Raw genomic sequence first — 27,635 nt, 5'->3', positions numbered from 1 at the left:
TGTTTTTCTTTTAACCCATCTTCCATAGGTCGTGGTGAATATTTCACTATGTGACGCCATTTTGAGAATCAGAACACAACTCTAAAGAGCAGAGTTGCATTCACCATGTAGTACCTAAAATAAAATCGTGCTCTTGTGTAATATAAAGTGAGCTGGATTTATCGTCCAGGTTTCAATACAAGCTGAAGTAAAGAATTAGTATAAAAAATATATATTGTTTTAAAACACGTAGTTATATTCAATTCTACTGCACAGCGACGCCATGATATGAAAACTGGACCTTGTTTATGCGCCGTTCACACTGTACTTTTATCCGTACAAAATGTCACAAACTTTTCGAGAAAAATACCACATTCTGAATATAAAACAAACCCATTTTTGCCGTCGGAGAATGAAGTCGATGACCAGTTTTAAAATTGATGTAGGTTTTAGCTAATTTTTTAACCTTCAATTCAAAAACATATGTAGTATATATAATTATTTATGCGTCGTCCAGTCTATAAGTTTATCCGGATGGCCGAACGTTAAAAATTTTCGGACGTAAGGGCCTGTTCGAAACCGACACTTTTTACTATGGTGAGATATCAATTTACTATGGTAAAAAACAATTTCTAATTTCGTGTAGTCATTTCTTTAACAAATAAAATTACTTTTTGTTCGTTTTGATATAATCAAAACATGCCTAGCCTAGTGATGTCGTAAATGTCAAGAATTTTCAATAAATGTCAAATTTCTTACTAGCCCCCATGGCTAGTGAAATTATACTCACCTCGATTTACGTCAAATTTTTACCAATGCTAGTAAAAAGTTTCGATTTCGAACAGGCCCTAAGTAAAATATCGATAAATGGTTATTGAACCCATTAACAAGCTCCGGCATCGATTATGTTTCGAACATAACTTATAAAGTGGCCAATATCTGGGATATGTTCTATGAATTTAGTCGGGCGGAACTGCCTCAAATGATCTTGAATTAAAGGGAATTTTTTTATAGATTGACAATATCACCCGTTTTTCACTTCCCTTATTTCTTTTAAAGGTAAAGTCACGAGCAAACGTGTGTACACCCCATGATATTTAGAAAGTCAAACTAAAATGGCAGGTCACTTAAGTTGACATTTTGTGTATGTGTAGTGTTGTTGTATTGTAATATTTATGTACACAAAGAATGTAAACAAACCTACTAAACGTAAACAAAGCCTTTGACAAGATGAATGTTGATATTAGTCACCTGATTGCATGACTTTACCTCTTTAATATGCCTTGCATTCGACCGTTTTTCGCGGCAGGGTTGCCAAGCGCAACACAGCTGAAATAACAGTTCTTAAAGATTAAGCCTAAGATCAAGTTTTCGCACGAAAAACTGTTATACTTCATCCCTGCCAGCATTTCATACCCCGCCAACATTTTTTGAATTTGGGGGCGCTTCTGAGAATCCCCATATATCATATACGACATCAAAAACTCGTCGGAAAAGCGCCGTCACTATTGAGAAGTTGTACCACACCAAGTTACTACGAAAAAGTTTCTCATCTGTGAAATTATTAGGTGCCTATTTAGATCAATTTCGAAGGACGCCAATAAGAACCCCTGCAAACTATCAGAAAAAGTGCATTTTAAGATAATTGTAGAAGAATCATTGTGGTCAGGTAAAACACGATTGTGTAGATGTTTATTGATTTGATTAAACATTTATAATTTCTTATAAATATAACTTTTTTCGATTTATCTCATCACATTTAACATAATTTTTTGCATTAATAAAACAATGATGTTGAGTTTTAAGTAGCAAGTTACATATTGCAGCGTCTATCAGCCAGTTTGTTTATTTTCGATGGAGACAGCGTGCCTGGAAAAATATTTGAAAAACGATCACTTTATTCTATTTGAAAAGTCGAAAATTGTTCACCATACACCTTTCACAATTGTCACAACCCCCTTATTAAAGCGAACCTGGTACGTAGTGGTGTTATGCTGCGGCCTAGCTCGCCGGATGGGGTGGTTCTTTCCGCTTTTTAGGGTTTTACATTTAAAATATTTAATGTACCAGTATGTTTTTCTGAACCAGAGCTGGGAGTATGCAAAGGGTGTTAAATAGCAATTAAGCATATACAGCTCTGATGTTTTTTTTTCGGTATTTTCTCTCAATGAGTGAAATGGTATGGGTGATTCTCTCAACCAGTTAGTTCAGGGATGGGATGTGGCTATTGACGGTTATGCTTTTTCATGCCAGGTTTTATTTTCTTGAAGAGTTTAAAAATTCAAATGTATTGGATTTCCAAAGTGAGACAAAGATGTTGTGTCTCCTTGGCAAGCCCTCCCCATATGACATTTCTGTCATCCGTGATATTTCTTGTGCCAATTAAAATTTAGAAATATCCCAAATGTACATCTATCGTATCCTAACGACCGTTACATTTCAGCCTTTTTTAAATGATTTCTAACACATTTTGATTCTTTTTCTTAAACATTTACATTCTTAGATATAGTTTATTTTTATTGTTTTATAATTTTTGTATATATATATATATGTTTAAATTCCTATATAATTTTTTTTAGAATTAATTTAATAAATTTTAAATTAGAATATGACGTTAGAAAATGTTTTAAATTTTTATAATTACATTTATGTTATATTTATGATATTCAGATTAAATAATAATTTCAAAAAATAAAATTTATATTTTTTTTTTAACAAAATTGAAATATTAAAGATTAATAGTCAAATATTTTAACAAATTGTCTGCAGTTTTTTTTTTATATACGGGTTCAGTAAAGATTTTAAGCAAACTTTTTATGTTAAATTTTATAAATTTAAATATCTTATTTTTTTAACAAATTTTTAGATATTTTTAATCCAATAATTTAAAAATTGTTACACTTATAACAAATCGTTTTATTTATATACTAGTAGTTTTAGAAATTATTCATATAGTAGCTTTATTGGTTTTTGGTTGAATTTGGTAATTTGTATATTTTTTTTTACAATGTAGTTATACGGTTTGTAGTTTTCTAGTTTTGTTTTAAATCATCTCACATTTTTTTTTTTTTGATATGATTTTTTTTTAATGTATTCGCATATTTTTGTTTTATATTTGAATTTTCAAATTTTTTGTAGTATTTATTGGTAAGTATATTTTTCAGACAGGTAAGTATATTTTTCGGAGTGTAGTTTAACGGTTTACAGTATTAAGTTGATTCTTTTTGTATATCATGTGAATTTCTTTTTTTTCTGTATTTTACATGTTTTACATATTAATTTTCAGAATTTTTGTGGATTTTCAGAGAAATTTGTTGAGCACCTTCGATATTCCAACAGAAATTGTTATATCAAAGGTACTCAGGTCAAATATTTTATATTTTGTTAATTAACACGTTGGGACAATTACAAAAATGGACAACGACATCTTTACCTGGAATTTTTCCAATTTCTGCGGACAAATGTTTTTCTTTTTCTTCTTTTCTTTGTTTGTTTTCCCTTCTCTGGATATTTAACTCTCTCCACTATTGAATTCGCCAACCATAAGAATTCATACCCCTGTGTCTGTGCTGTCTCAAACACGTGGTGAGTACAGCTAGCATCACCACCACTGAGTCGAACCGGGTTATGTCTACGCTCTAATAGTTCCCAAACTGTAGATGATTATGAGTTGCCTATCATTATGGACATTGATACATTTGGGAACACAAAAATTAGTTTCCATTAGTAATGAAATTAAAGAGAAATTACATAGTGGAAATAATGAAACATTGCAGTTAGCCTTTTTTTACAGTGTAATTCGAAATGCATGTCTCACTGAACTCTGATTAAATCCTAATGCCAAAATTAATATTTATCATACATTTTACAATGATTTTCATTTATTTCAAATATGAACATATGTGAACATATGTGAACACACTTTTACAGCATTTTCTTAATAATTTAAAGGACATTTTTATACAATCTGTTAAGTATAATTAAACGTGAACAACAAACATTCTTTTCCACCGTAAAACCTAACCTCAAAAACTATTGTAAAATGTATGTATCACTAATGGATTGAAGCTGAGACATGTTTTACATAAAAACGTGGCTTGTCCTCACAAATTGCCAATCAATTCCATTTCAATCCATCGTCACAATTTCCTACATTAATTATTCAGCAAATGCTTACCTTTTTTACTTCACCAATCCTTTATTAATTTCCTTAAGTATTATCACCCACAAAACACACTATCAGTTCAAATATATACTTCACTTTTTTTTCTAATTTTTTGTCCAGGGGCTGATGTGTCTTTTTCCGCAACGTTAAACCAAGTGAAAGATGGGTTTGTTCAAGATTTCACTAAAGGTACCCTTACCATATTCCAGTCCGTTAGGACCAATCTTGTTCCCGTGCGGTACGTTTTCGTACTGGGTATGAAATTCGAGTGTGTTATTGTGAATGTTACTCATTCAATTAGTGTGCGTAACGTGTCGCAAACTTAACTCAAAGAATGGGCAAAACAAAAAAGGAAAATGTAAATAAATAAAATAATGTGATCTTCATTACGGACATCACAAAGCCATCACTTTTTGCGAAATCAGTGTAGCTAAAAGTGTTGGGAATATAAAATAAAATAAAGTGAAATCATAAAGATTACCCATGTGTCTTATCATATGTGTATTTCTGTAAGCGTTCCGTGTCTGTTTACATTGTTATACAGGTAAGAAATATCAATAACTCGTCTTGACAATTTTCATAAATTTTGTATTTCTCTTTCTACACAGGTATATGGAATGGAATTTCCTATGATAGAAGTGTTTCTATAAAAACAATTTTATGATGTCTGCGGTCAATGAAACCAATCTTGTTATCCCAATTGTTCCATAGACGTTGTGCTCTTGAGAATAGCCGGCCATAATACATTCCAAAGAATGTAAGAATATATAAGCAAATTGCCCCATTATATTTGAACCACTGGGGTGAATGTGCGTGTGGACAAAATAGACATGATTTTGTTTAAGTGCCAGAGAGGAAAGATAGATGAAAAATAATAGTTTGTGTTGTCGTCTGTGATGTAATTATGCCTTTTAAATATTGGAGTGGTTACAAAGGTACGTTATGTAGAGAAATTTTGTGGTTTTTGTTTATACGGTATTAGACTGTTCAATGTAGTGAATGTTATTGCCTTGACCAATTCTCATAAATGTCACTTTATTTTTATACAGGTACAAGGAATTTTCTTGTTGGTGAACATTCAGCAATTGATGTCTTTCCAGTGTCCATGGGTAGTTATCATGGATAAAACGGGTTGTTTTGTTTGTTCCAAGTGTGAATTGTTCTACCTGTTGCGTTCTTGTGTGTGGCTATAGACAATATATACCTAATTATTGTGGCCCAACTAATATTACAAAGAATTTGGTTTGGATTGGCAAATGTGTATATGGACTATGGCTATAGGTTTTATTTATGTACCTGATTTAAAATTGGAAACTATTTACACTGCAAAAAAAGATAAGTATTTTTTTGAGAAATCATTTAGATATAGCAATTTCTAATTATTTTCCTATATCCAGGTATATCACGTTCGTTTCCTTTAATGATATGTGTTTCTCCTAATTTAGGTACTATTTTCGTGTGGCTTGTGTGAATTGGTGGATTTTGCAAAATTGTAAATGTATAAAGACATGCGAGAATGATTGTTGGAATGTCTATGGCATATGTTACGAACTTTCTGAAGCGATGGTGGACATTATCCGATGACTCGATTACAACAATGTATGCTTAATGTCGGAAATAAGAGACAATGCCTTCCTCCTACAATTCAGCTAAGATAAGTTTTCCTCTTTATGAATTTCATATTAATTTTGGTAAATACTAATTCATTCTTTTTCTTTTTTTTTTCAGGTTTACGAAAAAGTATCTAAATTGTACTAAAGTCGTTTTCTCTTTTCCATAGGTGCTGCGTCAACAAAACAAAAATGGATATATTTCCTTGAACATTGAATGCCAAAATATAAATTTTACACCGAAGCCTTGAATGCCGATCATATAGATTTTGTCGGTAAGAATTATTATTAGCAAGTCATATGTATCCTTTGTTTTATACTCTTAAATGCTGTGCGTGTATGACCCCGATATATTGACCTTTTAGTGTTTCCACTTCGTATTGGCAATTTCCAATTGCTTTTCGAATTCGGCACTTCAGCCAAGGTCTACATAATTTTGCATTTATCCCCTTTGAGAAATTGCTTTGCACGAAATTTTTTCTAAAAACTTCTTGCCCTTCATGAAATGTCGTAAAGCGGCTTCTCTTGTTGTAAGACCTGACATTTCGCTCATATGCCTCGTGTAATTTTCCTTTAATCTTTTTATGCAAGATTTGCATTTGGTCTGCTTTAGGTAAAACCATTGTTTCGCCATCCTCCAGAGCATTCAATTTCCTTAAGATCTTATAGGCATCAGCATGTGTTATCATCTGATATCCTGTAAAGGCAAAATAGGGTGATGTACCTGTGGACGAGTGTATGGTAGATCGTAAGGAACACTCTATTTTCGAAATATTTTCATCCCATTTGGAATGATCTGTTTTCAGGTAACACCTAATGCTGCTTAAAATCGTTTGATTCACTCGCTCGCTTGCATTTGCCTGGGGGGAGTGAATTGGTGAACGAATATGTCGTATGCCAAACATTCTCAACAGATCTTGAAATGAATCCGATAAGAATTGTTTTCCATTGTCGGAGTGTATGAATTCAGGTACTCCGAATTTATGGAAAACTTCTTCTACCAGGAATTTATTTACAGATTTTGTTATCGCTTTGTTCATAGCCTTTAATAAAACAAATTTGGTCTTGTGATCCAACACTATAAAAAGAAAGGCTTTACCAGATTTCGTCCGTGGGTAAGGTCCTAAAAAATCAATATAGATTTTTTGAAATGGTCTTTGTGTGACAAATTCATTACCCATAGGAGGTCTTAGCGTCTGTTTTGGATGTTTCACTTCCTTGCAAACATCACATTTATTTATAAAGTCCCTTATTTGGGTGACCATTGATGGCCAATAAAAATATTGCCTAACATTTTCCAATGTTTTTACCATACCACTGTGAATAGTATTCTCATCGTGTGATTTCACAATTATCCCCTCGGTCAATCCCTGTGGAGGCCAAATACGCCAACAACTGCCTTCTGATTCAACATCATCTCGATTAAATCGAACTCTTTTATACACAACTCCGTCACAGACTTTTAAGTCTGGTAGCCGGTTTTGGTTTTGTTCAATAGTATCCATAAGAGATAGATAATCCTCACTTTTAAAAGCCTCCGATTCGAAATCGATTATGCCATTATTATCCACTAAAAGTTCATCTATGCTCAAGCGAGACAACATATCCGGGACTATATTCTTGGTTCCTTTCCTGTGTTCAATCGAAAATTTGTAACCTTGCAATTTCAAGCTCCATCTGGCAAGTCGACCATTGAGATCGCTTTGTCTCATCAGCCATTGGAGACTTGAATGGTCGGTGATGACAGTAAAGTCCATAAGTTCTACATACTGTCTAAAACGTTCAATTGCCAAAATAACGGCTAAACATTCCTTTTCAGTTGTTGAGTAGTTACGTTGGGCAGTGTTTAATTTCTTTGAAAAAAATTCGATGGGATGTTCACCATCGTTATCGTCTTTTTGAAAAAGCACTGCACCAACACCAACGTTTGAAGCATCGCACTGAATATAGAATGGTCGCTCAAAATCTGGGCTCGTTAGAACAGGACTCGAAACTAAACAAATTTTCAATTTTTCAAATGAATCCAAGGCCTCAGGTGTCAATATAAATTTAGGCGATTTTTTCAAAGTGTCCGTGAGAGGTGCTGTGAGGGTAGAGAATTCATGGATGAATCGTCTATACCATCCTACAGTCCCTAAAAACTTTCTTACGTCTTTCTGGTTCCTCGGTGGTTTTATGTTTGTTATGGCCTCTACTTTTGAAGGATCAGGTTTCAATTTACCTGCTCCGACAATATAGCCAAGGTATTTCAATTCGCGATAACAAAATTTCGATTTTTCCATGTTAATGGTCAAACCTGCGGCTGTCAACTTATTCCCTACAACATTTAACATTTCCATGTGTACCTGGAAGTTCGGTGACACAACCAATAGATCGTCTAGGTACACAAACACACGGTCTCTCAACTCTGAAGGAATCACTTTATCCATAAGTCGACACATTCGTTGCGCAGCGTTGCACAGTCCAAAGGGCATTACCTTAAATTGGTAATGTGGCCTGCCTTGGACTGTGAACGCTGTCAACGGCCGACTTGATTCCTCCAGAGGAATCTGCCAAAATGCGTCCTTCAGATCTATGGCGGAAATGTAAAATGTGTCACCAAGTCTAGCCAATAAACCATCTATGTTTGGTAAAGGATATGCATCCTTTCGAGTTACTTTGTTTAACTCCCTCGCGTCCAAACATAAACGATTTTTATTGGGTTTAATCACTAATGTCACTCTATTATTCCATTCCGCATTCTTTGCTACCTCGATCACATCTAATTCGATCATTCGATCCAATTCTTCATATAAGAGTTTTTGTACGGCTGGACTAACTGGAAAATATCTCATTTTCTTTGGAGTTGCGTTTCCAACGTCTATGGAGTGTTTTTCCAAGTTAGTTTTGCCAAGACCAAATTTCGAGTAGCATCGGAATGAGAGTTTAACCTTCTCCAAAATCCTTTCTTGTTCATGAGTCAGTTCATGCATGTTGTTGTTCCGTTCGGGAGACTCAATCTCACAAATGGAGCTGTTATCCATTATTATCTTTATTCCTAACTTTTGCCATAAATCATAGCCTATTATTAAGCTTTGTTTTAAATGTGGGACCAAATAGAAAATCATTTCCTCATTCTTATCGCCACATTGAACTAATAATTTAACTTTTCCAATGATTTGTAAAGGATTGCCACCAGCAGTATTGATGGTAGATTTAAAATCTACTATTGGCACATTCATGGCTTCTATATTCTCTAGACAATTTCTGCCTAAGCAACTTACTGCCGCTCCGCTATCCATTAAGCCATGAAATTTAACACCATTTAGTTTTATGTCCATGTAAGGTCTAATATCCCTTTCGTTAGATAAACAAGTCGATTCTATCTGTTTCCTCTCACTTTTCCGTTTCTTGTACCTTTCTCTTGCCTTTGATACCCTCTTAGTCATTCTCGGTATAAAATCCTGAAATATCTCGTTTCTCTTCTCGATATAGTTTTGTAATCGTACTTCGTAGGGAATTATAGGGTAAATCTTACTACCTGTATTCGGTTTCACTCCATGTTGAAGAATTTGTGTAGATTTCGAATTTGTTTCTAACAAAGAGTTGTCATTATTTCTCCCAATGGAGGAACTTTCAATTTCTTTACTAGAGTCCGAAAAAGATCCATTTTGAAAAATGTCTGTCGATTCCGTGTAGGTATGATTGGGAATATTTTGTGAATTTGACGAAATTTCATTTCCATCACAATATTCAAAATTCTCGTTTTCGTCAATATTACAGTTATTTTCATGAATAAAGTTTCCATTTAGATTCCGCATGTGAGTTACTGGGTCTATTCGGATTTTGAACATGTCTGCCCAGTTCTTGCCATGTTCCGATTCGGGTTTCCCATACATCGTGGGCATTTAGGCGATGTGGTCCCATCGAACCCACATCTGTAACAGAAAATATTCCGTTTTTCTTCAGCGCAATCTATAAATGTGTGGCCATTTCTTTTGCAATTCCAGCAGACAAGTTGTCTAGCTAGTCCAGCATCTTGATATAAATCCTCCACATCTTGGGTCACTTCTAAAGTTTCGTTTTCACCAATGTCCAATTCATTCACACGTCTATAATTTTGATCTTGTCTTCTGTAAGAGATTCTTTTCAAAATATTCTTTTCTGCTCTCTTACATTCCTCAAGAAGGCCGTCGATTGTCTCTATATCTTTTGGGAATATTAATTGAACAAGTCCCTCTTTTAAATTATCCTTCATGATACGAACTAATTCATGTTCATGAATAGGAATTCGAAGTTGGTTTCTTAATTTGACAATTTCCGATATATACATATCCGCTGTCTCCGAGGGCATTTGTCGTCTCTCCATGATTCGTCTTTGGATTTCGAAATCGCTTTCGAAATTCCTGAACTTTTTAATAAAATGGTACTTAAGGTGATCCCATTGACAAACAGGATTTTGTTGGCGAAATTGCCAAATCCAATCATGGGCTCTCCCAGTCAAGAGATGGTGAAATCCTTTAACAAAAGTGTCCCAAGGACAATTGTAATCGAGTCGTAAAGACTCAGCTCGGAAGACGAAATCTTCGACGCTCACTGATTTAGATGAGCCGTCAAATTTTAACCCCCACTTTTGCAATTGCAAAGGAGTAATTGGCTTAGGTGCAAAAGGCGAATATTGTGGTGGTATGTTTTGTACATTATGAATTGATTGCGGTTGTTGTTGTCGAGGAAAAGAAGGATGTATTTGAGGCAATGTTTGGTTTGGTGTATCATGCAATGATGAATGGAAATTGGGCAATTGTTGTTCTTGGGGTTGGCGGTTATTCATCCGGCCATATGCCGATATATTTTGTCTATGATTATAGTTATCGAATGAAAGATTTCCCTGAGAATCAATAGAATCCCTAATAGCCTGTGGTATCATAACTGCGAGTCTGTCTTCTAACATACGCATCATGTCAGCCTGTGCAGCTTCCACTGATGCACTCACATAATTCCTCAAACTTATTCCATCTGCGTTCACAGCAGCTTCTGAATTTACATTTTCGTTTACAGTTGGAAGTCTTGTGTCTTGATTCGACATTCTTGAAAATTCTCTCCTGATTGATCTAGCCGTGATGCTACTATACTCAGGAGTTGTTATTGAATGTAAAGATTCAGGTGAGGAAGTTGTTTGTGGGCCTAAACCGTTTTGAGGGCGTACTGACATTAGAGGTGGTATATTACCTCTATCTACAACTGTTCTATCCGCTATAGATCCTGCGCCAGATGAATTTCTATGTCCCGAATTATTGATATTAGTATTCTCGTTCGCGTTCGAACTCAAATTACTGGAATTGGGTCGAAAAGTTGCTGCGTTTGGGTTTAGGTTATTATTTCTTGCAGCTATTCTGCTAGAGGATCTCGATGGTATATTAGGTCCTTGTCTACCTGGCATGACGAATTCAATTCCTATGTTTCTCTGTCTTTGTTCCAATTAAATTTTATTAAACAAGTATGAGAACAAGTTGTAAAAAAGGTAGAAATTGGTAAAATCCAAAATAAAGAGGTCGATAAAAAAAATTATTGTAAATGATTAGAAAAAATATATGTATGTATATATATATTTTTTTTAAGTTATCTGTAATTCTGTAAATTTTCAAAATTCATATATACAAACTAAATTTTTGTTAAATATATATAGCTACTATTTTTGTTATATTTTTTTGTATAATTTATCTTTGTTAGTAAGACAATAACTAAACATATAGTAATACACATAAATATCTTTTTTTCTTTTCTTTTCAGATACTATTATTTTCATGCAAGGCTGAAATTTGGTAACTGGTCTGGTCGGAGACGAGAATTATGGAAATCCAAAAACAATCTTCAATTAAATATACTTTTTCTTAAATATTCAATTTAATTCTAATTTTAAGATAGAATTATAATATATAAAAAAAAATTTGATTGTTTGTAAATTTTAAATATTTGTTTTTTTAATAAACGAACAAAAAAATTCGATTGAATTTTAAATCTTGGTGGTTTAATTAAAGGTCATTGGTTTAATAAACACAGGTTTGAAAAAGCATTAAAAAAAATATAAACTAATTAATTGAATCTAAATTCCAAATCATAATCAGTTTGCCTTTAGAAAATGAAACAAATAGTTATATCTGGCTCTATAGCCTTAATAAACTATGCCTTCATTATCCCTTAAGCAATCGATATTAATTAGGAAGTTGGGCTGAACACTTGATTTTATCAGAATATTGTTGCGAATCGGCATGGAGCTAAAGTTCCTTCCGTGACATCCAACATTCGTAATAAATTCGCATGTTAGGCTTGGACTATTGGATGAAAGAGAAAACTGAATTGGATGTATGCTAGAGTTAAAATGTCTATGGAGATTTTTTTTGTAAGTATCGTTTTCCACTTTTTCGTTTGAGCTCTATATTTGTTAATAAGGCTCAGCTTCTGGACCTATAAACATCTCAACTGCTCCACGTTGCTGGGCGCCAAAAATGTCACAACCCCCTTATTAAAGCGAACCTGGTACGTAGTGGTGTTATGCTGCGGCCTAGCTCGCCGGATGGGGTGGTTCTTTCCGCTTTTTAGGGTTTTACATTTAAAATATTTAATGTACCAGTATGTTTTTCTGAACCAGAGCTGGGAGTATGCAAAGGGTGTTAAATAGCAATTAAGCATATACAGCTCTGATGTTTTTTTTCGGTATTTTCTCTCAATGAGTGAAATGGTATGGGTGATTCTCTCAACCAGTTAGTTCAGGGATGGGATGTGGCTATTGACGGTTATGCTTTTTCATGCCAGGTTTTATTTTCTTGAAGAGTTTAAAAATTCAAATGTATTGGATTTCCAAAGTGAGACAAAGATGTTGTGTCTCCTTGGCAAGCCCTCCCCATATGACATTTCTGTCATCCGTGATATTTCTTGTGCCAATTAAAATTTAGAAATATCCCAAATGTACATCTATCGTATCCTAACGACCGTTACATTTCAGCCTTTTTTAAATGATTTCTAACACATTTTGATTCTTTTTCTTAAACATTTACATTCTTAGATATAGTTTATTTTTATTGTTTTATAATTTTTGTATATATATATATATATGTTTAAATTCCTATATAATTTTTTTTAGAATTAATTTAATAAATTTTAAATTAGAATATGACGTTAGAAAATGTTTTAAATTTTTATAATTACATTTATGTTATATTTATGATATTCAGATTAAATAATAATTTCAAAAAATAAAATTTATATTTTTTTTTTAACAAAATTGAAATATTAAAGATTAATAGTCAAATATTTTAACAAATTGTCTGCAGTTTTTTTTTTATATACGGGTTCAGTAAAGATTTTAAGCAAACTTTTTATGTTAAATTTTATAAATTTAAATATCTTATTTTTTTAACAAATTTTTAGATATTTTTAATCCAATAATTTAAAAATTGTTACACTTATAACAAATCGTTTTATTTATATACTAGTAGTTTTAGAAATTATTCATATAGTAGCTTTATTGGTTTTTGGTTGAATTTGGTAATTTGTATATTTTTTTTTACAATGTAGTTATACGGTTTGTAGTTTTCTAGTTTTGTTTTAAATCATCTCACATTTTTTTTTTTTTGATATGATTTTTTTTTAATGTATTCGCATATTTTTGTTTTATATTTGAATTTTCAAATTTTTTGTAGTATTTATTGGTAAGTATATTTTTCAGACAGGTAAGTATATTTTTCGGAGTGTAGTTTAACGGTTTACAGTATTAAGTTGATTCTTTTTGTATATCATGTGAATTTCTTTTTTTTCTGTATTTTACATGTTTTACATATTAATTTTCAGAATTTTTGTGGATTTTCAGAGAAATTTGTTGAGCACCTTCGATATTCCAACAGAAATTGTTATATCAAAGGTACTCAGGTCAAATATTTTATATTTTGTTAATTAACACGTTGGGACAATTACAAAAATGGACAACGACATCTTTACCTGGAATTTTTCCAATTTCTGCGGACAAATGTTTTTCTTTTTCTTCTTTTCTTTGTTTGTTTTCCCTTCTCTGGATATTTAACTCTCTCCACTATTGAATTCGCCAACCATAAGAATTCATACCCCTGTGTCTGTGCTGTCTCAAACACGTGGTGAGTACAGCTAGCATCACCACCACTGAGTCGAACCGGGTTATGTCTACGCTCTAATAGTTCCCAAACTGTAGATGATTATGAGTTGCCTATCATTATGGACATTGATACATTTGGGAACACAAAAATTAGTTTCCATTAGTAATGAAATTAAAGAGAAATTACATAGTGGAAATAATGAAACATTGCAGTTAGCCTTTTTTTACAGTGTAATTCGAAATGCATGTCTCACTGAACTCTGATTAAATCCTAATGCCAAAATTAATATTTATCATACATTTTACAATGATTTTCATTTATTTCAAATATGAACATATGTGAACATATGTGAACACACTTTTACAGCATTTTCTTAATAATTTAAAGGACATTTTTATACAATCTGTTAAGTATAATTAAACGTGAACAACAAACATTCTTTTCCACCGTAAAACCTAACCTCAAAAACTATTGTAAAATGTATGTATCACTAATGGATTGAAGCTGAGACATGTTTTACATAAAAACGTGGCTTGTCCTCACAAATTGCCAATCAATTCCATTTCAATCCATCGTCACAATTTCCTACATTAATTATTCAGCAAATGCTTACCTTTTTTACTTCACCAATCCTTTATTAATTTCCTTAAGTATTATCACCCACAAAACACACTATCAGTTCAAATATATACTTCACTTTTTTTTCTAATTTTTTGTCCAGGGGCTGATGTGTCTTTTTCCGCAACGTTAAACCAAGTGAAAGATGGGTTTGTTCAAGATTTCACTAAAGGTACCCTTACCATATTCCAGTCCGTTAGGACCAATCTTGTTCCCGTGCGGTACGTTTTCGTACTGGGTATGAAATTCGAGTGTGTTATTGTGAATGTTACTCATTCAATTAGTGTGCGTAACGTGTCGCAAACTTAACTCAAAGAATGGGCAAAACAAAAAAGGAAAATGTAAATAAATAAAATAATGTGATCTTCATTACGGACATCACACAATTTTAAGCGTAATATCTATGTTTTCAGAACTTTATTTTTGTTTTTATTTAAATAAAATATAACAAGCTGGTTGCGCTTGGCGTTTCACAAAAAATAAAATGGCTCTTCTTAAAATTGATTTAGATTTATATATTTCTTTAATTTTCAACCAGAATTGGCGATCCATTATTAATTTCATTGCAGAAATGCCTGTTTTTAATGTAAAAATAAATTTGTCTTTGATAATGTTTGTCGAACATCCCCTTATGCTATGTTCCCACTGACTCGTTTTCCTCATTCGTTTTTCTAAAACATTTCACCGTTCATACCGAGTTGAGATGTTTTAAGTTTGACGGTTGCCATGGAAATTCGAAGTTCCCATTTTCTTTAAATTCAAATATACTCACCGCTTGTTCAAATAAATACCGCGGTCTCAAAGGGAAAACATTTTTTTAAGTTATTTTCACGTCCCTATGGTCTCCAAAGCCTTTCTTTATTAATTTTTTCTATGAAATTTATTTTAAAAATTTGACATATATTTTGAAATTAGTATGTTCAGTCAGAGCATATTCCAAATTAGGGGCGTTTACATTATAAAATTAACGTGTTTTGGAGGAAAACTTGTGCTTTTAACATGATTTTTTGTATGGGGAAAACGACTCGTTTTGAAATGCTTATAAAGGGAAAACATCTCAAACCCCAAAACATGCTTGGTGAGAACGCCGTATTACACTCAATGTTTTTTGTACCACCCAACCAGTAAAAATAAAAGTTGTTTTGATTTTATGCCAACACTTCCCCGCGACAGCCGAACACGACCTTATACTACCGGATTTGTCGCCACAACGTGTTGTGTCGCAGGGTTTATCCGACCATATAAGGTGTCCTTTACAGACTATCAGTTACTGGTCGGGGGCGCGACTCGACGGCTTTATTCTCTGCTTCCGATAAGTTTTAGTTTGTAACCGATTGTTTTTGATTCTACGAAGTGCCGTCGTATTAAAGGGATGGTTTTAATAAAATTGCAAAAAAAAACTTTCCCAAAAAATCATCCAAAGGAAGACTACCATTTGTTGCTGCAGAGTCCCCAACTCTGTCTCTCATTTTCTGACAAAAAGTGGGAACGACTTCCTGTATGAGTTTGTCATAATTATGAAAAATTACTGGGTACACGAACGGAGCTATTATTGTAATTATCGAGGCAATCTATTTTTGAGTAAAAAATTATCAAAATTGGCAGCCCTTATGGTACATATTACAAGGTTGTATCGATCGAGTTGACTGAACATCGAAATGTATCGTATGTTGCCCGCATGCAATACTGATAGTAAACAACAACATGAATTGTTTGGCAAAAAACATTAATAATTTATTAATTCGTGCAGATTCGGAGGAATTTCTCAGCGACATGTATAAGGTAATATTTAATAATTGAACATAAGCTTTAATAAACGGTAAACTATCGTATTTTCAGATATGTCTACAAAAAGTGAAGAAAGGCTCATTGGTGTTGGTCATAACCTCTAAAAATTTCAATTTTTTCTCGTCGCCGATAAAAAGAATGAAAATAACTAAGGAACAAATGAAGCGTTTTATAGTAATGTAAGATAGTATAGGGATTTTACGTTGGACATTTTGGATTTTGAATTTAAATCAAGCAAGGTATCTAAAATTTCCATTTTTTCCTGTTTCCTTTTAATAGAAACTATAACACGATTGAGCAAATCACACAGAAATTGATGGATTTATGCGAATGGTCACTATTACCAAACTTTGTTGTGGTGGACGTGTCTGATTTAATATCATCGGAATCGTGTTTATCATCAAGTCCTATCAAAAGTCTTGGTTTATGTGCCGCTTCATTTCTAGAATATTTGCGTGCAATAACTATTCAAAAAAACGATAATACCGAAATAGTGAATGGTCTTTTTGTTGTGAAAGAAGATGGAGAGAAAATCGGTAGCATACAACTTCAATTGCTACAGAATTTATTTTTCTACAAAACTGATATATTGGACGATCTTAACGATTTGACAATTTTTTTGGAAACTGATGCACAGTGAAATTGGAAAATGTGATTGCAAGTGAAGGCGTTGCTTGTGATTGCAGCAAGCAATAAACATTCAAGATTTTGTAAGATTGGAAATGTAAGTATCCTGTTGCATCTTCTCATTTGTATGTACTTTTGAATGGAATGCCGAAATGTCATGTATGAGAACACAACACTACCACTACCACAAGGACGTATTCCATGATAAATGGGAGGATTATCCCACAGACACTGAATACGTATAATCTACGAAAATAAATTAGACATATCGACCCCACTATGGATGCCTTTCCAGTACTGTGTAAAATAACAACAATAGTCGGAATGGCAAATTGTTATATTTGCCGGTCAGATATGTTTCCTGTTACTTTCCGTACTAATTATGGTATAAGAACGTTGCAAATAAATGCTACTACCATTATAATGTAATAAATGAAGCTGAAATTTAAATAATACGTCCAATTTAAACAGTGATATATTGACATAATCATTATAGAAGATATAGGGATGCAAAAGCCGAAAATCGACTTTTTGTTATCTTCAAATTCGACTAATTGACTTTTTGATATTATTGATTTCAACTAATCGCCTCTTTTGGACAAATTTAACTAATCGACGTTGTTGCCCAAAATCACATAATCGAATTTATAATTTTAAAAAATATTTTAAAAAGCATAGGTTGAGACATGCGGTGAATATAAATGCGCAAAAATATTCGGTTTCATGAAATATTAAAATATATATTTTGAGAAGCAGAACACAACTCTAAAGAGCAGAGTTGCATTCACCATGTAGTACCTAAAATAAAATCGTGCTCTTGTGTAATGTAAAGTGAGCTGGATTTGTCGTCCAGGTTTCAATACAAGCTGAAGTAAAGAATTAGTATAAAAAATATATATTTTGTTTTAAAACACGTAGTTATATTCAATTCCACTGCACAGCGACGCCATGATATGAAAACAGGACCTTGTTTATGCGCCGTTCACACTGTACTTTTATCCGTACAAAATGTCACAAACTTTTCGAGAAAAATACCACATTCTGAAAATAAAACAAACCCATTTTGCCGACGGAGAATGAAGTCGATGACCAGTTTTAAAATTGATGTAGGTTTTAGCTAATTTTTTACCTTCAATTCAAAAACATATCTAGTATCTATAATTATTTATGCGTCGTCCAGTCTATAAGTTTATCCGGATGGACGAACGTTAAAAATTTTCGGACGTAGTAAAATATCGATAAATGGTTATTGAACCCATTAACAAGCTCCGGCATCGATTATGTTTCGAACATAACTTATAGAGTGGCCAATATCTGGGATATGTTCTATGAATTTAGTCGGGCGGAACTGCCTCAAATGATCTTGAATTAAAGGGAATTTTTTTATAGATTGACAATATCACCCGTTTTTCACTTCCCTTATTTCTTTTAAATTACCAAACAATTTCCAATTTTGCAAATTGTTTTTTTGATATTCTTCCATTCGACCGTTTTTCGCGGCAGGGTTGCCAAGCGCAACACAGCTGAAATAACAGTTCTTAAAGATTAAGCCTAATGGCGTTTTCTTTTCTTGTTAAAAATGCGCACTTTTTTTGCATTTTGCCCGGAAAATGTACTTTTTAGGTTCTTTTCTAAAAAAACTGGCAAAAGTGCGAAAAGGCTTCGAATTCTGTTGGGAAAATAGCGCCACGCATAGAGGCAAATTACGGGCATTTTCAGCACTGCCAACAAACGAGAGTGCTGCGATTGCCCTGTTTCATTCTTTGAATTCTTTTCTGCCCGCTGAAATGATAGCATTTTTTTAGGTTGCTGGTAACATTTTAAAAATGCGCATTCTGTACAGACAAAATGAAGGCAAAGCACTTTTTTCAGAAAAGAAAACACCATAAGATCAAGTTTTCGCACGAAAAACTGTTATACTCCATCCCTGCCAGCATTTCATACCCTGCCAACATTTTTTGAATTTGGGGGCGCTTCTGAGAATCCCCATATATAATATACGACATCAAAAACTCGTCGGAAAAGCGCCGTCACTATTGAGAAGTTGTACCACACCAAGTTACTACGAAAAAGTTTCTCATCAGTGCAATTATTAGGTGCCTATTTAGATCAATTTTGAAGGACGCCATTAAGAACCCCTGCAAACTATCAGAAAAAGTGCATTTTAAGATAATTGTAGAAGAATCATTGTGGTCAAGTAAAACACGATTGTGTAGATGTTTATTGATTTGATTAAACATTTATAATTTCTTATAAATATAACTTTTTTCGGTTTATCTCATCACATTTAACATAATTTTTTGCATTAATAAAATAATGATGTTGAGTTTTAAGTAGCAAGTTACATATTGCAGCGTCTATCAGCCAGTTTGTTTATTTTCGATGGAGACAGCGTGCCTGGAAAAATATTTGAAAAACGATCACTTTATTCTATTTGAAAAGTCAAAAATTGTTCACCATATACCTTTCACAATTTTAAGCGTAATATCTATGTTTTCAGAACTTTATTTTCGTTTTTATTTAAATAAAATATAACAAGCTGGTTGCGCTTGGCGTTTCACAAAAAATAAAATGGCTCTTCTAACAGTAGTGACTTTCAAAATACTTTCATGTACATTTTGTACTTTTTGATATGCTTCCCCATCAGAGTTCGCGATGGTTGTGGTGACATTTACGAGTCTGTGGTAGCGATGAGGATGAAATGGAACTTTGAAATTGTCTGTTGTGTCTACTAACAAATTTCTTTTTGTGTAGCAGAGATCTACATTATCTTTTCACAATGAATGCTAATGCTGGACAAATTTAGGACTCCAAATTTTAAGATTATTAAATGGCCTGGCAAAACACGATTGTTTAAATGTTTATTATGAAACATTTATAAATTCTCATAAATATAACATTTATACGGCTATCACATCAATTTTAACACATTTTTATGCATTAATAAGAGATTGATGTTGAGTTACAAGTTGTAAGTTAAATGTTGTAGCGTCTATCAGCCAGTACTTTCTTTCCCAATGGAGGCAGCGTGTCTGGAAAAATATTTGAAAAACTATCACTTTATTCCATTTGGAAAATCAAAAATTGTTCAACCAATTTACTTTTCACAATTTGAAGCGTAATAACTATGTTTTCAGCACTTTATTTTCGTTTTCATTGAAATAAATTATAATAAGCCAGTTGCGCTTGGTGTTTCACAAAATATAAAATGGCTCTTGTAACAATAGTGATGGCAAAATATTTTCATGCGAATAGTGATGGCAAAATACTATCACAGTTGGCGATTGTTGCAGTGTCACTTACGAGTCTGTGGTAGCGATGAGGATGAAATGGAACATTGAAATGCTGGCAGGGGATAGGAGTATTTTCCAAAAACGCTATCTAGATATTTACAAAATGGTCCTAGTAAAAAGTTTGACATTCATTTTGGTCTAATATTAGCCTAGTGTGACCTTACCCTCATCCCATCTTTCAAAGCTTATTGAATTCAAATAGTTTTCAGACGTCCTCAAGAATGAGATGATGTGGCATTGTGCTCTTATAAAGAGAAAACAAATGTCAAGGTGTAGAGGGCTATGAGAAAAAATTGTTTTATTTGTCAATTTTTTCCAAAGCAGCTCTGCCCAGGAATAAATTTAAAACGGCAATATTCACATAAAACCATATAGAATATTCGCTTTAAAATACACATACGTTTTATTTTAATTTTCTACAATCGTTTTGGTATTACTTTTGTGGGTTTTTATTCAAAAATTTATGAAAAACACAAATGTTATGATATTTTCCGACGCAAACAGCAGTACATTTGAGAGACACGTCGACGCAAACATTATGATATTTTGTTGGCAGAGACCTCTGGTGCTTCAGTTTTGCTATGACAAGACTGCATCTTCTTCTCAATTATCTTTGGTTATTCGGAGAGAATAAAAACACAAGAGAACGAAACTGTGAAGCTCATTATCATGCAGTTTTTGTCGGCGTTCTCAAATATCATACAGTTTGCGTCGGCGTCACCCAGTTCAGTTCTCTGCCGGCTTTACGAAACGTAAGGGAAATAGGATTTAGAACCTACGTTATAGTAACAAATGTTCTTATTTATAAATGTTTTCATTCCATTATATTTATTGGCAGACAATTTAAAATTATAACTGCCGATGACTATAAAGAATTTATCAAAACAGCGCTTCGACCGCAACGTCGGTAATGCCAAAGCTGCAGGCATTATGCGACATCTATACGGTTGACATTTGTTTCCTGCGCAGAAGAGAACTTTTCGTCCTCTTGTATTTTCATTCTCTCTGAGTTATTTCTGGATGAACTACAGATAGCGCGCTATGCCAGAAGATTAACATTATCAAGATGGGCTATATGAGGAAACGAACTTTTCGTTAGTAGATGGCGTTAACTTACATTGAAAATTTGTTGTAGCGATTGTAGTGTAAAAACATTTTTTAAAATTTGTCGATTTTTGACATATGCAAAATTAATGATTTGTATTAAAACAAGCCTACATTTTTAAAACAAGCCTAATGTGTTCATGAATAAATGTCATTTGGTGTTTAGTTAGCATTTATAGTGAACCATATAGTTCTAAAGTCACTACGAAAATGTATTAAGATTCCATCCCCGCAATGCCGTAAGTGTAGACCTGCAGTAAGCATGCTTTACGATATCCTATTCATATACTTAAACAGGATTGTGAATAAATTAATTTGATTGAGGATTATATCTGCGAATTTTCTGATATATGCACCCAAAGAGAGTTGTTTGCAGACCCATAATCATGAAAAAAAAACAAAGTCCCCTGAAATATCGCATTTGGGAATTTTTAAAGATATTGTAGGTTAGGAATATCTTAAAATTTATATTTGTTTTTTTTTCAAAATATTTTTTTATTTTATTCTTTGAGTATAATTTGGTAACATTTTGGAAATTTTAAATTTTACAAGTTGTTGTCCGCTAAACAACAAAGAACAAAAATATGACAGCAGATTTGTTTCTATGAATGTAAGGCTATGGTCACACTAGGCAAATATTTGACCAAAATGAGTGTCAAACATTTTTCCAGAACCATTTTCCAAATATCTGAATACCGTTTGTGGAAAATAATCCTACCATGATGTTATATATCCAATATAAGATTAAAATGTTCGCTAGTTTGGCTGTGGCGACGGATTATTGTTTGATTTCTGTCAAATATTTGCCCAGTGTGACCATAGCATAAGTCTTACATACCTAAAAGTTATTACATAGAGTTGTTAAGGACCTATAAACTGATATGTTGAAAAGAGTTTATATAGGCCCATTATTGCTATAGTCTCCATATAGACCTAGCTCCAGTTTTGATCTCTGCGGAATCAAGAGCCAGCAATTTTGTTTCGTTGTGTTAGAAGTTGACCGATATCATTCGATTTCTTGATATAGCCTCCATATCGTGAGCATCAAGTAGCCAAAATTTGCTTACGATTTGTCAGATATTTGGAACCGCGATTTCTTACTCCAAAAATATTAATTTTATCGGTGCATGTAGTCGCCATTGGATTTTCAAATTTTTCTTCAGCATGTCGCAGTTTTTGGAATTCGCAATCCTGAATCCGTATTGTATCAAGTTTGGAAAGCGACTTCTCTTCAGTTCCGTAAATAAACATGCTAAATATAGTCTATATTGGACCACTTTATGAGGTTGGTGGATGTTATTTAAGCTACAGCGCTGCCGGACTTGGAGCCACATTTTACATTCTAGCGACATGGTATCCATTATATATGGACAACATTTATTTACTCGTATAAGTATAGTACACGGATCCCAATGCTGTATAATTATTTTTTGATTTTAAACTTTATGAAAGATCCATGGCAAATGTTATGCCCGGTCATATCACATCAAAAGAATAAATAAATCAAAAAATAATTTTCTGTAATTTTTTCCCTTCTGGATCAATTAAATTTATAAAATTCTACGTTTCTTTAAACTAGCATGTCTTGCTTACTTCCCTTACTTACCCGCATTGCTTTTGTTGTCCTTACCACAATGTCAAAGGGGCATGTTGTATTGGCAGGTTTGCCGCTACTTGGATTATATAACATTTACAACCTTAGGGATGCTGTTTAGTGAAGATATGCCCATACTAATGCACCCTCACCTCACTTGACCAATGAAACTACACTATCCCAGTATGGAAATTTTTGTTTGTGTACAAACACAGTATAGCTATTCTTAGACCTACATCCTTCAAAAAGCTCCATTCAAATATTTTTGTTTTCTATAAAAAGAACTTGCTTTACGAATATTTTCTAAACGCTCATGTAACATTTCCGTAAAGAGGGGTGGTGATAAATTAATGGGGATAAGATGGTTAGAGGTTGTGGTGGCGGTGGTGGTGTGGATGGTTGGGTATAGTATACAACATTCATTTTGAAAAGAACATTACCAAACAACTTTGGGCAAAACTTCACTCAGCAGTTCACATGTATGTATGTGTACACGCACAATTTTTATGAACACCAATGGGACTCACAAGGTGCTAGTTAAGTATGAAACCTTGAAACATTAAACAAAATGTTTTTTTTTTTTTTTTGGTGGAGAATTTTGGTGCATGTTTGCGTTGACACCACCATCACTACCCACGTTTACCACAAGTATATTGGTATATAGTATAAATGTCCTCTATTTAGAGAGTGAGTGCGGTAATGTGTACCCATTCCAATCTCTAATGAATTAAAAATTGCCACGGTTTTAATTGGTTTTGCTAAAAGGGTTCATTTTTGTTCTCTTTATTAATGTTTAATTCAAAATTTCATTTCATAGCCTTAAACAAATATTTGTTGTTGTAACCTTATGCAAAAGGACTCACCAGCTAACGCAGCGGCAGCAGCATTTGCACCACCACCACCTTTGTAAACACTAACAAGAGACGCCTACAAAAAACAAGTGCCGAAATAAAAATGCGAGCTGGAGTTTTTTTGTGGTTTTTTGTTTGTGATTTTTGGGGGGTTTTACTAAATCACGTACCTTTATTCGGGTTACGATGATATTTTATTAGTTATTTAATATTTTATATACATTATCGTATATTAAAAGCTTTTTTGAATTAAATTGAATGAGATATTGTAATTTATTGTTGTTATTTTTATTATTATTATTATTAATTTTTAATATTTCTACCGAGTGTTATTGGAACCAGCATTGGTATTATTACTTGTATGGGCTTCGTAATCCATAACTTCTTCATAGATCAGTTCCTTCCATTGCTCAACATTATGCTCTCTCTCATCGACACTGTGATCATAGGGCTCTGGGGCCGGAGCGTTAACCTCCTCATTGTCATACCAGACATGAATGTAACTGTGTAATAATGCTTTCTCTACCGAAATACGTTGCTCTGGGTCAATGACCAACATCTTGCTTAACAAATCACGGGCTTCGGCAGCCTTTCGCCGGCTCTGTTCATTATTGTCACTAGGAAACAATACATCCGGGAATAGACGATCAAATGAATAGCCTGAATATCGAGGCCTATTCTCGACATAATTTCGGACAGTTGGCTGCAAACGTTGCATAAAGTTTGTCGAGGGCGTACCCAGCTGCTCTATGATTTTATTCCATTGATCAATGTGATCGGTACCAGGGAATAGGACTCCACCTCTTATCATCTCACCCATAATACAGCCCACAGACCATATATCCACATTCTCCTTGTAACCCATACCCAAAATGACTTCAGGTGCACGATAATATCGCGTGACAACATACGGTGTCATCATAAATGTTGTACCAGCAGTTCTGGCCAAACCAAAATCCAATATTTTCAATGTACAATCTGCCTTTACAACAATATTAGATGGCTTTAAATCTCTGTGTATAATACCGGCCGAATGCAAATGCTTGATTCCGCACAACATCTGATACAGCAAATAAGACATACGGTCGTGATCCAAATCCATTTGTATGACCTGACATAGATTTGCATCCATCAACTCCATGACCAGATAGACATCTTGGAACTCCTCCAAGCTGCGCTGGGGCGTAAATGCATTAAGTAATCCAATGATATTCTTATGATTTACTAATTTCATGAGCTTAAACTCCCGATAAGCTCGTTTGGTATGTGTTACATTTTGGAATGGACGAGACAATTTTTTTATGGCAACATTTTGTTCGGTTATGGTGTCATATGCGGCACACACAATCCCCTGGGCTCCGGACCCAATGGGCCTTAAATTCTGATACCGATTGAGTATTGTAAAATTGGTATCGCCCACTTCCACCGTATAGAAATTATGACGGGAACTCATATTTCTTTCTGTTTTCGGTGGCTGGCTAATTTTTCCCTTTACCTTTCTTCAACAGCGGCAACGGACAACAGCGACAACGACGGATATTTTTATTTTCTTCTCTATTGCATTGGCATTGTGTATGGTACTCCTCGGTAATTTGCTGATGGCTGTTAGCTCTTTTTCTTTGCTTGCTGGTGACTGCTTAGATGTTGGCCCTTTTTTGCTTCATTTAGGGTTTTTTTATGTTGTGTATTAATTATACGCAAATATGACGCAAGGTGTTCTGCTTCGCGAAAAACTCCGTCTAATAACAATCAGACCTTTCGTTAGAAAGGTTTCTGAATTTTTTTTGTATTTCTACACACAATTTCCACAAAGAATCAATCGATCGATTTTATTAGTACTCCAACGAAAAAAACTGAGAAATACCTTCTGAGCTTCTTCTTCGTTCGTTTTTCTGCTACTGCGCTTTTCTGCTACTGCGCACTCTTGTTATCGTTGAGAGTGTTCAGTTCTTGGCTGGCCGTCAAAAATATGCAAGAGTGTATGTTCAGGCTGTCAAATACACAAAAAGTGGATGGAATAAAAACGATAAAAATAAAATGATGCCAGATCATTCAATTAAAGCAAAGGCAATAACCAAAGAAATAACCAAGGAAATTTTGAAAAAAAAAAATTTTTTTGCTTGGTTTATAAAACATAAAAAAGAGTAGCAAGAAAATATTTGTATTTTAGTTTTTGTTCTCATATATATTGTAAAACACAAACTATCAAATTTTACTATGTATGAATTCAAACGCGCATGACTGTTTTTTGTTTAGGCATTTCAAAAATTTCTGGCATCTCTCTTTAGCCGGCAATACTACCGCTAGGAGTTAGAGAGTTAATTTATTTGTGATAATATACATTTCCCCAAAGATTTTTTAGAAAATTATTATTATAAATTCGTTAAATGTTTTATTCTATTTAAGCTTTTACCATTACATTAACTGAAATGGAATTTTAAGAGCCATCTCAATTGCCATACCAAAATATGGCTACTCCCATATTGCATATATGTATTACACAAAGTAAAACAGGAAATGAGGGTTGTTAACAACATTACATATATTTGTTGACATACCTATTGCAAAAAAAAAATTGTACTAAATCGTTAAATGAACACATGTACTATATGTATAATAGAGTACTAAAATGTAGGTTGACACAGTGGAAAGGATGTTTTTTTTTTGAAGCACCTATACTATGTGTTGTAGTTTCCACCAAGAAGGTATGGAATATGCGAGGTTTGTGGTGGAAGTAACGATTTACTTACTTGATTTAAACTAGGGCTGTCTTTCGGGACCCTTTTTAAAAATCACGGGATTCGGGATTTCAAAATATAGAATTCCGGGATTCCGATTTCGGGTTCCCGAAATTTTCGGGATTCTTTAAATATTTTAAGTAATAATAATCTACAGCGTTGAAAAAATTGCATTACATTAAACCAATTTAGTTTGATTCAATTTTATTAACAAAAAAAAAAAAAAAAACACTACAACAAAAGAACATAAGAGTAAATAAAAAGCAGTTTTAAATTGCTATCATACTTAACGAACACTTAGTCCAACTCAACATTGTCAGCCATTTCATATCCCTATCTTACTCAGCAAAACATTTTAAGGATTAGGTTACATTAGGTAATTTTCGTATATGTTACTTGTAATCAGGGCTGCCAATAAAATTTCAAGAAAAATCGTCACTTTTTTCCGAAAAAATCGTCATAATCGTCACTTCTATTTTAAAAATCGCCAAAAAAAATCTCTAATGTAAATAATATTAAAACAAACAAATTTGCTTAAAAACAAAAGTATTAATTTCATATAGAGAACAGAAAATTAACATACATAACTATGCATTGCATCAACAAAAGCATAATGAACTCAGTTTTGTATAAAAATAACATAATAAAAACATTTTTATGATTTAAGTTTTTATTTACAAATAAAAATAAAGATCTTTAATATTTACGTCTATAATCGGGCAACGATCTTCGACAATTTGATCAAAAACTCTTATTGATTGACTCTCAAACTAAGAGGTACAATTTTCTATATAAATAAAATTTTAACAAAATCTTCTTTAAAAATAAAATGTTGAGGAAATTGTCTATAGAAATTGAATTTTTCAAAGATTTGTTTAGAAATAAAATTTTGCAAGAATGTACTATAAAAAAATAAAATTTTGACAAAATTTTCTATGAAAATAAAATAAAATTTTCTCTGAAAATAAATTTTTGACAAAATTTTCTATGAAAATAAAATTTTGATAAAATTTTCTATGAAAATATATTTTTGACAAAATTTTCTATAGAAATAAATTTTTTAACACAATTTTCTATAGAAATAGATTTTGACAAAATTTTCTATAGAAATAAAATTTTGACAAAAAATGTCTATAGAAATAAAATTTTGACAAAAAATGTCT

At 33.0% G+C, this 27,635-nt stretch overlaps 2 protein-coding genes and 3 long non-coding RNA genes across 5 annotated transcripts; 2 read left to right on the top strand and 3 right to left on the bottom strand.

Annotated features, from left to right (window-relative positions):
* Positions 1-4,460: 4,460 nt before the first annotated feature.
* On the top strand, positions 4,461-11,703 carry LOC142229785 (uncharacterized). Its single transcript, XR_012720491.1, has 4 exons — positions 4,461-4,688; positions 4,753-5,079; positions 5,194-6,029; positions 11,524-11,703. It is a non-coding gene; the product is annotated as an uncharacterized LOC142229785 (long non-coding RNA).
* Positions 11,704-13,509: 1,806 nt separating this feature from the next.
* Positions 13,510-14,853, bottom strand: LOC142229264 (uncharacterized). The gene is made up of 2 exons (XR_012720371.1): positions 14,473-14,853; positions 13,510-13,969 (listed from the first exon to the last, which is right to left on the bottom strand). It is a non-coding gene; the product is annotated as an uncharacterized LOC142229264 (long non-coding RNA).
* A 1,275-nt stretch (positions 14,854-16,128) lies between these two features.
* LOC142228847 (uncharacterized) lies at positions 16,129-16,993 on the top strand. Its single transcript, XM_075299371.1, has 3 exons — positions 16,129-16,259; positions 16,317-16,444; positions 16,545-16,993. Exons 1-3 carry the CDS (start codon positions 16,182-16,184, stop codon positions 16,903-16,905), a joined length of 567 nt encoding a protein of 188 aa, XP_075155486.1. The 5' UTR covers positions 16,129-16,181; the 3' UTR covers positions 16,906-16,993.
* Positions 16,994-19,079: 2,086 nt separating this feature from the next.
* LOC142232209 (uncharacterized) lies at positions 19,080-19,555 on the bottom strand. The gene is made up of 2 exons (XR_012721058.1): positions 19,357-19,555; positions 19,080-19,289 (listed from the first exon to the last, which is right to left on the bottom strand). It is a non-coding gene; the product is annotated as an uncharacterized LOC142232209 (long non-coding RNA).
* Positions 19,556-23,626: 4,071 nt separating this feature from the next.
* bsk (mitogen-activated protein kinase dJNK) lies at positions 23,627-25,649 on the bottom strand. The gene has a single exon (XM_075299150.1). The coding sequence runs from the start codon at positions 25,185-25,187 to the stop codon at positions 24,054-24,056; it is 1,134 nt and encodes a 377-aa protein (XP_075155265.1). The 5' UTR covers positions 25,188-25,649; the 3' UTR covers positions 23,627-24,053.
* Between the last annotated feature and the right edge of the window lie 1,986 nt (positions 25,650-27,635).

The sequence above is a fragment of the Haematobia irritans genome, chromosome 3 (assembly GCF_050003625.1).
Source record: "Haematobia irritans isolate KBUSLIRL chromosome 3, ASM5000362v1, whole genome shotgun sequence".
In the NCBI taxonomy this organism is placed as follows: domain Eukaryota; kingdom Metazoa; phylum Arthropoda; class Insecta; order Diptera; family Muscidae; genus Haematobia; species Haematobia irritans.
Note: the sequence above shows the minus strand (reverse complement) of the source record. Positions and strands in the feature narration are given on the sequence as shown.